The following is a 15,558-nucleotide window of genomic DNA, read 5'->3' on the forward strand; positions in this document are numbered from 1 at the left end:
CGTCACACTAAACTAAGAAGAGTTATTTTTTCCATTCAGTACTTTCATGCTAAGTACAGTGAATAATATGTTTATCCCTCACGTCATGAGGCAGATGACAGGCAACAATGGACAGAAGATACTTCAATGGAAAAACAACATCAGACTATAATCGTGGAAGAAGTCAGATTAAATACTGTTTACTGAAGAAAAAGTTGCAATACCAAGATACTCTGTTAAAAGTAAAAGTCCTCCATTACATTTAATCCCGAATTACAATTACAAAATGTTCAGTATCGATATACTGTATACCCAAAGTACAAAATGTAATATGTAAAACGTCTCATTTCTGAACAATGTATATTAATGAGTTAGAATTATTGATGCAATAATGTACATCACTTTAATCTAGTAAATATGGGGAATTTTGTTGCCAGGCAGATTGCAAATTTCACTAAACATTTGTTCTTATCCATGATATTATATTTTAGTTGATTATATTTTATATTTTAATCTGAATCTGTAAAGTAACTAAAGGGTATTAAATAAATGCAGAGCAAGTAGAAAGCAGAAGTATAAAGTAGCTGAAAATGGAAATACTCAAGTAAAGTATGAATACCTCAAGTAATTTACAATCTTAATAAATTTAATTGTAGTCAAATCTTGCAGTAGCACTGAATACTCACTAATCCAGAAGTTATCAACCCCGTCAACATAACAGATCATTCTGGCAGATTACAATTCTGGCTATTTTGAATGTCGGCATCATGCAGTCTTCAATTCATAATCCGTCTTAAAGTCTGACACTTCACCAGCGATTTATCAGATTCTCCTTAAATGCCACGATCGGCTATTGTAAAAGAAATCAACAGCTAAAACGAGCATCATTGACCATGTTATTTTATTGCACTGAATTCAGTAGCTAAAATAAAAAATGCCTAACATACATAGGTGGTGGATTTCTCAGATGTTAGTTGAAAGGCAGCAAAATGAGAAATAAATAGATCAATAGATGAATGAGTAACACCTCCTTTCCTACACAACTTGAATGCACTCAAACTAGCCTTACACTCAACCAGAGCTGATGTCTCTGGCAGGTGGTGGTGCAGGGTTGAAGGAGAACAGTGATGAGGAATAGATCCAGCCCATTGGCTGTGACTCATAGTGTCTCTCTTCACTCGGGGGTCAGAGTCACAGCACACCTCAGGTTCAATAACCAGGCAGCTAAAGCCACTGGACAGGACCTGCTCACAGTTCTCTGAGGCAACAGGTCCACACAGAGAGAGAAAGGTTTCATCTAAACACATGAACGTATTAACAAGAAGAAGGATTAAAGAGTCTGGTTTTATAAAAGCAGTCTGTGATATGCGTGTTATTGATTTAGCATAGCGTCACAAAGCAGCAATTGATCAACAACAGATGTCAAATATTACAATCAAATAATGTTAAATAAAAGAGGTAAATATGCAGCAATATGTGACCCATCAGGGCTTCTCGTTAACCACATGTCCAAGTAACTGTTTTGAGCCCTTTGACTGGTGCAAGAAACATTCAGATCAGTCTTAGTGCGTTGCTGGTTTCAGGATGATTGATTATCCACAATTGCTTTTATTCCATTGAATTCCCTTGATTTAATCTGTTCACTAAAAACAGAACGTCACGCAAGTGCTTCTATTCACAGTACTTTGTACACCCATAAAAAAACACAGATTATTGCATACTATGCTGATGGCACACCAACAAATGTTCTGTACCGAAGTTAGTGTCAGACTGGAGTTAGTTGGCACCAGTGGTGCGTCTCGGAAATATGTGTTGTCTCTGAAACCGGTTGCACCTTACTGTTCTCTACAGAACACTGTAAACGCCCTCGAATTCAACACATTGAAAAATGAATTCCACTTCTCCCACTCAGACAGACAAACATTACATTACATTCATTTTTCATTTTTTTCTTTGTGTGATCTGTTTTTGTGTGCCCCATTTGAGCGTGCAATATTGCTAAAGAGCTATCTTGGAAGATACGGCGTCATCAAACCATTCCGTTTGGTGATCTCTGAAACAAGCAAAGTGCACCGTCTCTTTATCTGCTAATTTCGTAGTAACTTTGCATTCACACAACACGCTCGGTGGTGGGAAAGGACATACAGTACATAAGGAAAATACTTTTTGGTTTCAATCATTACTGGATACAGCTGTGGACAAATTTCCAACTAAACGGGTGTCGCTAAAAGGTTACACAACATTGGCAGAACAATTTAAAACAAATTCAAACGAAATACTTGATAATAGAGTGTGGTTTCAATACAATACACAGAACAATACATATTTTCATGACGTGCTATATATATACCCATCAATAGGTTTTTTGATGTTATCAATATACTGTATATTCAAAGATGCAATATCCTGTAGAAAAAATATTCATCATTGTCCATGATTATCCCCGATCCATTCAGTCTGATTAAAAATTCAACCACATATCTCCAGTCTGGTTAAAGTAACACACCCTCCTACTTTAGAATTTGACAAAGTAGTGGTTAAAACAATGTCAATAAGGACTTCCCTTTTGTTCAGGCATTAAAGGAGGGTGTGTCTGAACCTCACAAGTTAGATGGAAGTTGGGACTGCATGTGTTCGGTCTCTAAGGTCTCAGCAGGGGATCTAGCCCTGGAACAGTGAATACCAACGGACTGGCTCTGAGGTTCAGGCCCTGAATGTGTCCGACCGACAGGAGCAACTTGACCCCGGATTGGGCTGTAGGGTTTGCTTATAGACATGGGGGAGGAGAAGGGGCTGGTTGCCCCTGCTACCCCTTCTGAGGAGCCGCTCATGGCCAACGGAAAAAAAGAGCTGTAAGAGCCTGAGATAGTCTTTATTTCCTGGGTAAAGAGATCCACCGAGGAGTCGGCCCTCTCTTTGAGGGTACAGGCCACCCTGGCAGGGCATGAGGTCTGAAAGGGGCTGCGAGAGCCCGCATAGCTGGGGAGCTCACTGTGGTAAACTGTCCTTCCGGTCACAGGGCTCTGTATCCTCGGACTGTGGACTGGAGGCGTGTAGCAGGGCGAAGCTTCGGCGGAGCCATACTGGGCCAGGGAGGCGAGGGCCGAGTGCTCGGCCAGAACCTTGGGGAGGAAAACCGACTGGAGACCTGCAAGGCTTTGCTGCGCCAGGGAGGCTGCGGCCCCGGCTACAACTGCAGACCCTGGCTGAATAAATCCAGTGGAGGACTGAGTGCTGGTGATGAAGGGAAAATGTGTGATGTTCAGACCACTGGATGTCCTGCCTGCTCTGTCATGACTGGACTCCATCTGCTGCAGCTGGCTTAGTATCGGGCCGACAGAGCTGGCGATGAGAGGGATTATGGTGGAGACAGAGGGGGCTGGGAATCTCACTGCTAGCCGACCCGTCGCCCCCTGCTGGAGGAAACCTATCTGGTGTGGTGGGGTAGTCATAGCACCGTGGAAGGGCTGAGGGTGGAGCTGAGCAGAGCAGGTGTAGGAGACAGTGGTCTGGCTGATGGGGAAGACTGAGGCGATGCCAGAGTGGGGAGGGTGGTATGGGAGATGGTGCGAGGGCGGAGGGCTCAGAGGCTGCAGGCTGCTGGTGAAGATGGGCTGAGACGTCAGTGTGGGGGACACGGGCCCAGCGGCGAGATGCCGTGCTCTGAGCGACGCCAATGTGGGAGTCTCAATCCCAGATCCGATTATGTAGGAACTGACAGGAGAACCGGGCCCTGAACCACAGCTACTTGACGTGTTCGCTCCAACATGGAATTTCTTTGGATGGCCGGTGGGGTCCTTCAGGGAGCCTGGTGCCAGAGGATGGTGGAAGAGGATGCGAGGCAGCTGGGAGTGGTGGGCTAAGGCCAGAGCCAGCGGGGTGGTGGCAGCAGCAGCCTGAAGCGGGGCCTGAATCAGTGCGGCCCAGATGACCGGGATGGGTGACGGGGGAGCAGGGGGAGGGTGGAGGCTCAGTGGGCGGGTCTGGATCTGCTGCGTGCATTGGGCCATGTCCCGGTCGTGTTGCACTATTCTTTGGATGATCTCGCTCTCTTGGAAGTTTAAAGTGCCAGAACTTTGGTGATGCTGGACTTTATTCTGCAGAACAGAGTTCCTCTTCCCTGTTCAGAAAAAAACAAACAAGGTCATGTATTTTCTTTTTCATTAATGAGAGCATACGCTGCATATTATGAGGAGGACTCCCCAACATCATTGACGTGCGGCTTTAAACTTAAAATGTCCAATATAAGCAACCAATTTACATAGATGTCCAGTTCTGATACAGGTGTTACAGTACAATGCGGAGAGTGGGATCTGAAGCTTGGTACAGATTAGAAACCATGAAATATTTCTATACGTTTGTGTATATACTCCAAACGTCCACAACATGATCCACAAAACAGTCGCAAAACTATCCTTGTTTTTAAATGTAGCATATGAAGAAAAAGAAAGCGAAGCAAAAGATCTAATTTATAAAATAATAATATTTAACTGTAAAACATGAAACGCACTCACCGATGCGGTCCAGGCGGTCGAGAGCCACGGTCTCGAAGGCCCTCCTCATCATGGGGTACTCCTCCAGCACCTCGTTGAAGTTGTCCACAGACAGCGAGTACAGCCGGCAGTAGTTTTCTGCTCGCACGCTGGCGGTCCTCCTGCCTCGGGTGAGCAGGCAGATCTCTGCAGGGAAGGTTTCATTATTTGTACTGTTTATTTTTTTTAACATATCCTGCTGAGTGAAAGCCAGAAACACCAATGATTATTTTTTAATGGGTAATTAATGTTGTGGGATATATTACAGCCACGTTTAGATTTTTTTTAATCCATTCATCAAAGGAATTATTAATGCGAGACGTTAAAACATGAAAAGGCCGATGTCTCTGAAACCCACAGATGGAGCACTTTATGCAATTTCTGCAGCTTACAGTTGGTCCTGACCTCATCTGTCGAGGTGGATCAGAAAAATAAAAAGAATTGTCTTTAAAAAAACATTTTTCAGGACAGATATATAGAGCATATAGACACAAAAACACACACAGAGTCTCGCACGCTCTTTTTTAAACACATTGTCAGTCCTCATTTATCATTTTACCCTCAGTGTGTGTGTGTGTTCAGCTTTGTTGAGTAGCTTTAAGCCACAATATTTTGGTTTTGTGATTATCATATCTTCAGGTTGTATCGAAGTGAAAACATTAAACATAAAATATGGTTAGATATGGTTGCTTGGGTTGTCAGATCACACCGCCTTACAAGCAAATTATATATTTATATTTCCTGGTAGAAGTTTTATGATGAAATTTCACTTTTCTACACAGAAGGTTATGGACAACGAGACAATGTAACATGGGCGACGACATATTGAAAGTTCTGGATTTCAGCTTTAAATATGGCGTTAACAATGTGGAAAACCCCACATAGAATAAAAGATCACAACGCTCTGCTCCTCTTAGTCCTGAGCCCTTTTAATGAGATGATGCGGACAATTTTTTAACTGTAATATTCATGGAAGTTAATCTGCTGAGTGCCGGAGAACAATAAATCAAAACAAATCACGCTATCAGCACTCCTTTACATACATTCATGCTTACTCAGTGCCAGCGACAGAATGTATTGGCATGCAGTGCACACAGCCGGCTGTGTGCAGAAAATACCTCCAAAATAAGAGCCATCCGACAGCTTGGTGTCGTTGCTGCTCTTGGTCAGGACGCTGACGACGCCGTGCTGGATGAAATACATCTTCTTGCCGATGGTCCCCTCTCTGATGATGTAGTCTCCCGGCTGGAAGACCTCGAAGTGCAGTTTGGTCAGCATGGAGGTGACAAAGTTCGGATCGGCGTTTGCGAAAAGAGGCATGGAGGCCACCAGTTTGCGACAGTTAAAGTTGATGATCTCCTGCAGAAGACACCAAACAGTGTTTTAGATATTAAGGCGAGGCCTTCGCATCACAAATGGCAATATAAATAAATGTGTACATTTAAATCATCATAAAAGCTGGGCGCTTAATGGCTTAGCGCTCCGTTAATGAGGTTCCCTGTCCTCGTAAATTCTCCAGCAACGACTAATCAGATTACATGACTAATAACATCATCGTGCTAAGTAAGAGAGGCATATTAGATTAAATAGATAATTAACTGGAAACTGTTTAGAACAATGCTTACTTCTTGAAACTAAACCATCTTTTGCACATTTAAAAGCTGTATCTAGACACGTCATACATGTTTTAAGTGGATATAAGGACATTTGGAGTTGGAGTTAATGCAGTGTTTCTAAGTAAATCTTAGGAATTGTAGTTTTTGACGAATACTTTAATTGACACTTATATTGACATCTACATCACATTGTGTTAGAAACCATTTATTTATGTTTTATACTGCTTATAAATTATAAATAGGGAAGGTTAAAGTAAAGTGTTACCAATATTTTCCTTAGTTGTGTTACATGTTGATGCCAACATTACGATGACTCAGCAGTATTATTACATTACATTACATGTCATTGTTGTATTATCATCAACAAGACAACAAGAAAAATGAGTGCGATGACTTCTGACCTCTCGCAGTGGCTCGTTCAGCTCCTTCAAAATGTTTTCCTCGTCAAACATTTTGCCCTGATAACGGTGTTCGTAGTAGTCGTGGATCCTCTGCCGCATGTCGGCCGGGAGCTTGTTGAAGGACATGTACTGCTCCACCTGCTTATACTGCACCCAAAAAAAAATGGTTACATTTAATACAATTTGAATAATAATAATTACAACAATAATACGAATACTAATATTTAAATTATATCACTTAAATAAGTATTTATGTAAACAACTGCCAGGGAAAATGTAAAGTCGAGTCAGAATGTATTTATAAAAGTGATTGATGCGTTGGCTCAGAGGTGGACTATAATGTGTCTCATTATGTTAACAGTCAACTGTCGGGCCATCTGTGAAACCTGCCCACTGACAAATACAGTTGCGCTCTGCAGGCTGCAGCTAATAACATTAACCGTGCCCTTCAGCGGCGTACTCTTGCAGCAAAGCACCACGAATGGCCCGTGTACCCAATCTATGTAAGTTATGTCCTGCTGTACGTTGCTGTTGAGCTTTTATCAACTAGCTCTTTAACTCTCCCCAATGTCTCTCTGTTTCTCAGAAATACCCAACAGCAGCTCCAATCTATCTTTCAGTGATCACTTTTATGTGTTGTTCTATCCCTTCTCATCTATTTATAGTTTCCGTCTGTCGGGTCTTTTTTCCCTTAAATACCTGAAGATATATGACAAGTGGGTTAAGTATCCACACAAATACTTTGTCATTCGCAATGTAACTGATTATTCTTATCATTTAAAGGTATAATATGTAACGATTTCCCAAAAATGTATCGGCAGATACAAAAAGAATCCCTCTCGATCTCACCCTAACCCTAACCCTCTAACCCTAACCTTAACCACTCACCCTAACCCTAACCCTAACCTTAACCACTTCCCCTTACAACATAAGGTAATGTACACCCAAACTTAACCTTAACCACTTCCCCTTTTAACCCCCATTCAGTTCTGCTTCCTGTCCTGTCACACTAGCCCCCTTGAACACAGCCTACCTTGGGCCTAAGCCTGACCTCAACCCGGACTTTAACTATTTCTCTTTATGTACAGTCACTATCCCTGATAGAGGCCTTAACTTTAAGTCCTGAACTCAACCAATTTGAAAACCTAATCCTGGGTTTTAAGATCTACCGGACCTGGCATTACTAAGATACATGTGTCGGCCCGTGCATTCCTTGGATCTCCATTCAACTGCCGAGCCGTCGGGCGAACGCGGGGAGATTCATGAGTAAATTCATATCCCTAACCCTAACCCGGTAACCCTAACCCTAATCCGCTAACCCTAAACCTAACCCTAACGCTAACCCTCTCGATCCTAACCCTAACGCTAACCCTAAACCCTAACGCTAACCCTCTAACCCTAACCCTAACACTAACTAAATGTGTCTCGTTTGACTGCTTTATTAAATTATTGGATTATTAATATTGATGCAATAATGTATAAACCAGATTTTACTGGTGTAAGGAGGAAGAGTGAAGCTAATTTTAAACAAGTTTTACTGTTACGGTAGTTTAATAATGCATAAGATCATATACACTGACTCGTGTTTTAAAAAAGTAAATAAAGCCGTAATATAAATGTAGTGGAGTGGAAGTATATAGTAGCATAAAATGTAAATAATCAAGTGGCTTACAAGTACATCAAAGTACTTTAATACAAATATTTCCAGAACCAATTTCAACTCCTAAGAAAGTCGATTTTCTTTGAAAGAAATCCGCCCCGCAGAGAGCAAACACCGACCTTTTCTTGGTACTGCCTCCTGGAGGAGTCCAGAGACTGAATGAGTGCGGTTGCATGCCCCACAAATATGGCAAAGCAGGTAGCGCCCACAATCATGCTGAGGATGGTGAGCCACACGTCAGCCATGCCGATGGGGGGGTACAGGCCGTACCCGATGCACAGCATGTGGCTCATGGCCTTGAACAGGGCGTAGGAGTACTGCTGACCCCAAGTGTCATTCTGCGTGAGGCGCAGAGGAGAAAAGAGAAAGTTTATCACCACAACAATAACGCTGCAGTAAATCTCTGAGCCTATTCACAGTTTGAGATCGAGGTGATGACAGCTTCATTTCTCAGGTTTGTTGGCTTTGAAGCGCTTCGCTTTGGGGCTCAGACTCTCAGAAAACAACACCTAATAAAATACATGCAGACTTTTGCACTGACATTACCATCCTGATTTAATCTTTGGTCTATTTAAGCTACCAATATAACTATGATATAATATTTACTGAATAAAACAAGTATAAATAATGAGTATGATGCAACTAATAAATATTTTCATTATCGATTCATTATTTTTTCAATTAATCAATTGTGTGGTCTACAAAATGTAAGAAAATTAAGAAAATATACAAATATACAATCCCTCTGGCCAAAGAGATGCACTTAAATATCTAGATTTTTTGGTTTACTGTAATATATGACAAAGAAAAGATTCACACAGAAGATGAATAAAATGTTCTAACAAATCGATATATTTAATCATTTCATCTCCATACACACAATACAACACCCCTTTAATATGTACAGTTACCTTGAAAGAAATCTATATATTAAACAAGCTTAAATATTTGTGTGTTGTTTTTAAGCAACTAAAGGCTGGGTTTCAAAACGTAAGTATTCAAGGAACTTACTTAACGTACTTAAGAAAAAAATAACATTAAATAATATGTATTGAGTTTACCATTCAAAGGATCTTTATCTGGACTGTGATCTGGTTTGATAAACAGCAACCAAACAGGACCCACAGTTACATCAGATTATTTTAATTTATATGTTGCTAACTCTTGAATTGTGGAAACATGAGACATACTCTTTTTCTTGCTGAGACCCACCTTCAAACCAGCAAAACAAGCAGATAATTAAAGTAAAAAGGTTTGTGTTCTTGCAGGTCCCCATCGACTACTTAGACCGCTTACCACCATCTTGTTTCTAGTGACCCAGCAGTCAGGAGGGAAGTCCTGCAGCATGGGAACCAGGAACTGCAGACAGCCGTCCCAGTGACACAGCAGCAGCATCATAGCAATCAGGTTCATGATGCGCACCATGGCGCTGGCCAGGTCATAGGTCATATGGAAAACCTGTCACGCAGATTATCAGCATTAATAAAACTGAAACGACAAATTTCACTTCTCTGTCATGCAATCAGAGGATTTAAAATATACAAGAGGTGCTTTATGGGCTGATGTACGCAGTGGTCCCATATCAGACCACAATGGTCTTAATCTTCTATAGACCGCCAGAGGCTGTTTCAGTGTTGCATAACCATCTGCAAGCAACTTTAACGGCCTATGGGTGCAGCCTCAATTGGAATTATATAAAAAAGATAATGCCAGAAAAGATGTTATTAAATCAGTTGGTTGTGTGTGAGCCTGAGAGGGTAACCAACTAATGAACTCTACCGCTTAAAGGATATGTAATTATGCATTTGTTTTTACAATACACAGTATCATGCATTTTCCTTGAAATCGGAAACATTTGTAGTAATCCAGACGAGATTCCAAGTTAGCAGAAATCTTTAAATTCAAGGGAAACCTCACGATGATTATAGCACTTTAGTTAGACGACAAAATAATTTTGAATGATAATTAAATTGAAAATTTGGGGCATTTTTCTTGACCAATGACTAAAATTATTAACAAAATTGCTGCCGATTAATTCCGACTAACTGTTGCCGCTCTATTAGCTGGTGCATAGTCGTGCATGTGAGGCTGCAGAGAGCCTTTCCGTGCAGGATCTACCTCTTCCCACTGGTGGATGTAGCGGATGAGTCTGGAGAGGCGCAGCAGCCGCAGCAGACTGAGGATCTTGGTGAACCGGACAATCCTCAGGGCTCGGGCTGTCTTGTAAAAGTCTGAGTCGATGCGTGTCTCCACGATGAGAAAGATGTAGTCCACAGGTATGGACGAGATGAAATCCACCACAAACCAGGTCTTTAGGTATTTAATCTTAATCTGATGCGGGTCCAGGATGATCTCCGTGTTGTCCTCCTTGACGATGCCCGTGCGGAAGTTGAGGACCAGGTCCATGAGGAAGAAGGTGTCTGAGACCACGTTGAAAACGATCCAGGGCGGCGTGTTCTCGTCCTTGAAGAAGGTGATGCCCACAGGGATGATGATGAGGTTCCCCACCATCAGCAGCAGCATGGTCAGATCCCAGTAGAACCTGCAGACATAACTCACGTTGTAGATAACAGCGGGCTGAGGTCAGTCAGGTCTTCAGATTAGATACTGAAGTGTCTATTCTGAAGACCTGAAGACCTCAGCCCACTCCGACTTTTTGAAGTTTAATGTTTTATGTGTGGATGAATAAATTATTTTTTGGCATTTGCCAGAGATTAGAGCATAACAAATTCTACATTTTAGGCAAATAAAAATGGGGAATTTTCTAAATGTTTATAGATATTACTGACAAAAGGATGAATTCATAATCAGTGGGTGAAAAACCTTTCGGTTTGTAAAGAGTCAAATGGTAGAAAAATCCTGGATGACAATGGAACAGATTATGAAATGGGATCAATTATATCAATGGCTGCCATTCGGTTTACACAGAAGACTGAATGTGTGTGTGTGTGTGTGTGTGTGTGTGTGCGTGTGTGTGTGTGCGCATACTAAGTATGTGCTGCATATTCAAAGCAATTCTGGACATGTAGAAACTTCAAATAGGAATAAATCTATAAGCAACTAAAGGTCTAATACTGAACCAGTAGATTTAAGTAGATCTAGATTGTTGACCACACAAAATTGCAAACAAATATAGTTTGAGCAAACACATTAACAACACAAGAAAACAAACTCATTCATACTAATACTGTGTTTCTGGACGCAGGGATGGAGAGGAAAATGGGTTATTGATTCATCTGAATTGCTCATGAGGAAATTTTGATTTTCACAACTAACTTAATCCTCAAGTAGCAGCCGCAGAGTGCTCCATTTCATCTGGAAATGCTGGAAAAAAGAGGCTGTATTTAGTTGTTGTTCATAGTTAAGTTACCAAATTGCATTAAAAAAAAATTTTATTTTAATTCATAGCTTCAAACATGGCAATTATTTGCCAACAGCACAACATCTAGCTTTTTCAATTACTCTGTTTACTACCTTGATATTTGTTGTTGTCAGATGTCTTTATTAAGTATCTCTCTAGACTGCTTTCAAATGCTCATTGCAGTAGCTGCTGTAGAACAGAGGACGACGTCAGCAACCAACCAAAGCCAAGATATGCAGAGCGGTTTGTTTACCAATTACAATCTCCAGGGTAAATATGTGAGACAAGAAAGCACGCATGCATGTGATTGCATGTCTGATCCATTTCAGAGACCTTATTAACCGCTGATCGAACCAGCAGGAGCCTGACACATCGACTGGGTCAGCACGAATGGTGTCGGGGGGTGGGGGGCACACTGTATGAGCTGAGCTACAGCGGCAATCAATTTGTTGTCAACCACGATATTAATTGCCGAACGATTAATCTGTTTAACTATTTTCAAAGAAGAAAAAGTCCACGTTCTCTGTTTCCAGCGTCATAATCGTGAATATTTTCCTCTGTGATGGTAAACTGAATACCGTTGCGATCTTTAAATGGACAAAACAAGACATTTGAGGATGTCATTTTGGGCTTTAGGAAATATATTTGTTCTTCGCATTTCAGAGACCAAACAACTCAACTTAAATCAAGAAAAAAAGAGTCAGAAGAGTCAAGAGGAGGGAATGCAACACTCTTAAAATTGGACAAACGCCTCACCATCTTGTCCACAGGAATAAGTAAAAATGTCAGTTCAAGAGTGACAGAGAGAAAAGCATTTGACTAAATGTGAGTAGTGTGCAACATTCTGATGTCCATGGATGTTGAGCACCACAGGGAGCTTATCTGTGTTCCTGTCAATGTGGTCAATGTGACATTTTCTGGGCTCAAATGAGATTCCAGGAGGCCTCCAACATCACACCAAAGCTTCACAGGAGAACGTCACAAAAAGAGGGAACCACTGAGGACATGGTGGTCATTTGTTCTTATCAGCTTTCTGTTGTTCTCTGCCAAACAAAGCATGTGCGTTCCTCTCTTCATCTGCCCGTCTCTGTGGCGACACACTGGTCCTAATTGCACTTCCCCTCTCTCGCTAAATCCACCGTTATCTCCTGAGAATCCATATCATCTCCGGAAGTCATCTCCCATCAGCCAGATGTTGAGTAGTTAGCATTACCGCTGTGCACACGTCACTATTCTGCAGAACCCTGGAACAGCTGGACCAAAAATAATAATAATGTCTGCAGGGGACAGTGCATTACTGTCCGTGCAGACCCTTTCAGTTTGCTGAGTGTGTTATCGGCTGCCTGTGCACACAGCATTCAGGCCACAAAGATCATACTGATGTAATCTGGGGTTGCCGTCAAAATAAAGCTGACAGATATGGGTTCTCAAGACCTCTACTGGTCGAGAAAGAATCTTGCACTATTTGGGTCAGAGTGCAACTATGTAAAAGAGCACAAGAGCACAAAGAGAGGGGAGTTACAAGCAAAGTGAACACAAAAAGGCTTAAAATGGTGAAAGGAGCTTAGATCAATCAGGACAGCTGAAGAAAGGATCACATTTGTACTATAGATACTTATCTCTTGATGCCAGAGCACAGCTGAAGCACAACAGTCTGCATGCAGCTCAGTGGCTTAACACACACCTGAACTGTGGCTCAGGCCCACCAGCAATCATATTAACCATATTTACGCAGTGTGCCAGTTCAGTGTGTCTGCTGCTGTGTCCACGGAAATGCTTTACTAAAAGACAGCAGTTACTTATGCAATGAACAACACTGACTGTTTATAAAAGATACAAGGAGAGGGTACATTGGTTTGCTAAGCTAATGCACAGTGGTCATGGAAACAGTGAGTGGAGATGGCTGTTTTTAGGATTGGATTTAACAGCTTCTCAGAAGCCTAAGAGACCAACATAACCTTTAAGATTACCGGTAACTTCAAATGGAAACTATAGGATGAAGTGTCCTCCTTTGGAGGCCCAGAACCCCGCTCCTGCTCAAAGTGTGGCCCAAACTGAGCTTAAAGTAATGACAACTCATGCACATGTAACAGCTGGATGTCCTGATTGCTCTCAACATCATTTTCATTTCGACCTCTCTGTCTGTTCAATGTTTTGCGTGTGTGTGTGTGCCTCCCCGTGCACAGCATCTCTGCTCCATTAGGTAATAATCTCCACTGATGTGTGCTTCTAATATCTCAAATGGTCATATTACCCTTTTGATTACCCCATTTCCAAGCCCCTGCTGCACTCTCTGTAATCCACTGCCCTTGGAAAATGATCAACAACAAAAAAGTGTAATTCAGATGAGTGGGAAAAAAGCCCTGCAGTGACACACATCGGCATACAACTGGCCAGTGGAAATATGATGACAGTGACCCTCAAGGTTAAATGTCATGCAAATCCCTTGATGGCTGGCGCTGATGAACACAATGCTGGTTTGCATGCAGCGTTCATGGGATGTGGAACATGCATGTTTGCATGGCACGGCACAGCGTGTTCAATTAGAGAACACATGTTGGCTTAGTTTGAGGCACAAATTAAATGTATAATTGGGGACAATTGGTTTGTCAGATTATCATAAAGATGATACCTGTGGGATTGAAATCATGCACACAAACATTGGCCAGACAAAAAGGTTGATTTATATCTGTTTGGTATAATTTGACTGTCATTGTGCTAATAAGACTCCTTTACGATCCACCAGATGTTATGGCAAGTGGTTAAGTTTTTAGAAATGGATCATTTTCAGAAATGAAGCCATTTATCTATTTAAGGTGTGTATGGATCGCCGACCGGGGCACATTTAGTTTATGATATCTATTCTGCACAGGCTCACACGCCTGATTATCATAACATTATAACATCATCACAGTGATTAAATATATATTTTTAGACTCATGTGTAAAGGGGATGAGTGTGTGTGTCTATCATATTACGTTAATAGTGACCTTATAATGGTATTTTATGTCTCATCAAGATGTGGCTGTTCTAATCTGTTTACATAAACTTGTATCGACAGGATCGCTGCTGCACTTTTCTTTTCTTTCTTCCTTTTAAGACACGCCTGTTTCTGTAAAGAAAGGTTTTCAGCACACAAATTACCTAAAATCACTGTACGGATGGATTATCCAGAAGCCGGCGGACTTCACTCGCTCCCTCTCGTGCTCCACGGCCCTCTCACTGCCCAGCATCCGCAGGGAGAACTTGTTGACTCCCGGTTGGAGCATCGCCCCAAACTGCCGGTGCATGAAGCCGGCTTGGTACAGCCGCTCGTCCTCAGGTATGATTTGCTCGGTGCCCTCCAACTTAATAAAACTTGACTGGTCAAACACAGAGCTGTGCCCGGCTGCGCCACTCAGACCACCCGTTGCTCGCTGCGGGGCCCCGAGGCTGCGCTCACCGGGGTAACTCTCCCGGACACCCGCCTCGGGGATGAGGCGCTGCTGCTCCGCGGGATCGGACCCGGGAGGATGCCGCCCGGTGATGGAAGAGATGCTGCCCCGAAATACGCGGCAGTCCCCATTCAAGTTGGTCTTCACAGTCACCTCCCTCTCCAAGTCTTCGCTCCTGGCCTCCTCAATACTCTTGCAACTGCTTGCAGGAGACGCGGAGGACAAATGTTTTAGCCGAATACTTTCCCTCTTAGTGTCCTTGTCGCCGTGGTCTCCTTCGTCAATCACGAAGGCTTTTTGCCCAATGTTTTGCGGCAAGCTGTACAGCCGTTTGCGCATGGAAGACTGAAATCTTTCCATGTTGAAGAAGGAGAAGAGATGCGCTCTAAGGAAAGCCCGTGGAAACAGAGGGATGAATCATGAATCTCGTAAGGGTGCCACTGGAGGCAAACAGTGACGGCGCATCCGCAGGGCACGTTGTATCTTATTGGACACTTGGGACGTGTCTCTTCTCTGCCCCGGTTCAAACATTGAGATTGCGTCAACGATGTCCGCGGCCGCTTCAATCCGAAGGT

The 15,558-nt window shown here is 42.4% G+C and overlaps 1 protein-coding gene across 1 annotated transcript; it reads right to left on the reverse strand.

The window, feature by feature from the left end:
- Positions 1–862: 862 nt before the first annotated feature.
- On the reverse strand, positions 863–15,343 carry LOC130195044 (potassium/sodium hyperpolarization-activated cyclic nucleotide-gated channel 3-like). Its single transcript, XM_056416292.1, has 8 exons — positions 14,694–15,343; positions 10,307–10,730; positions 9,485–9,646; positions 8,308–8,526; positions 6,529–6,675; positions 5,630–5,870; positions 4,494–4,658; positions 863–4,099 (listed from the first exon to the last, which is right to left on the reverse strand). The coding sequence occupies exons 1-8, from the start codon at positions 15,341–15,343 to the stop codon at positions 2,580–2,582; spliced, it is 3,528 nt and encodes a 1,175-aa protein (XP_056272267.1). The 3' UTR covers positions 863–2,579.
- Between the last annotated feature and the right edge of the window lie 215 nt (positions 15,344–15,558).

The sequence above is a fragment of the Pseudoliparis swirei genome, chromosome 6, assembly GCF_029220125.1.
Source record: "Pseudoliparis swirei isolate HS2019 ecotype Mariana Trench chromosome 6, NWPU_hadal_v1, whole genome shotgun sequence".
Taxonomy (NCBI): domain Eukaryota; kingdom Metazoa; phylum Chordata; class Actinopteri; order Perciformes; family Liparidae; genus Pseudoliparis; species Pseudoliparis swirei.

Coding starts and splice junctions, on each gene's coding strand:
- LOC130195044 (XM_056416292.1), bottom strand. CDS start 15,343: ATGGAAAGATTTCAGTCTTCCATGCGCAAACGGCTGTACAGCTTGCCG. Junction 9,647..10,306: donor ACATCCACCAGTGGGAAGAG/GTAGATCCTGCA, acceptor TCTGCGTGACAG/GTTTTCCATATGACCTATGA. Junction 8,527..9,484: donor TCACTAGAAACAAGATGGTG/GTAAGCGGTCTA, acceptor CGCCTCACGCAG/AATGACACTTGGGGTCAGCA.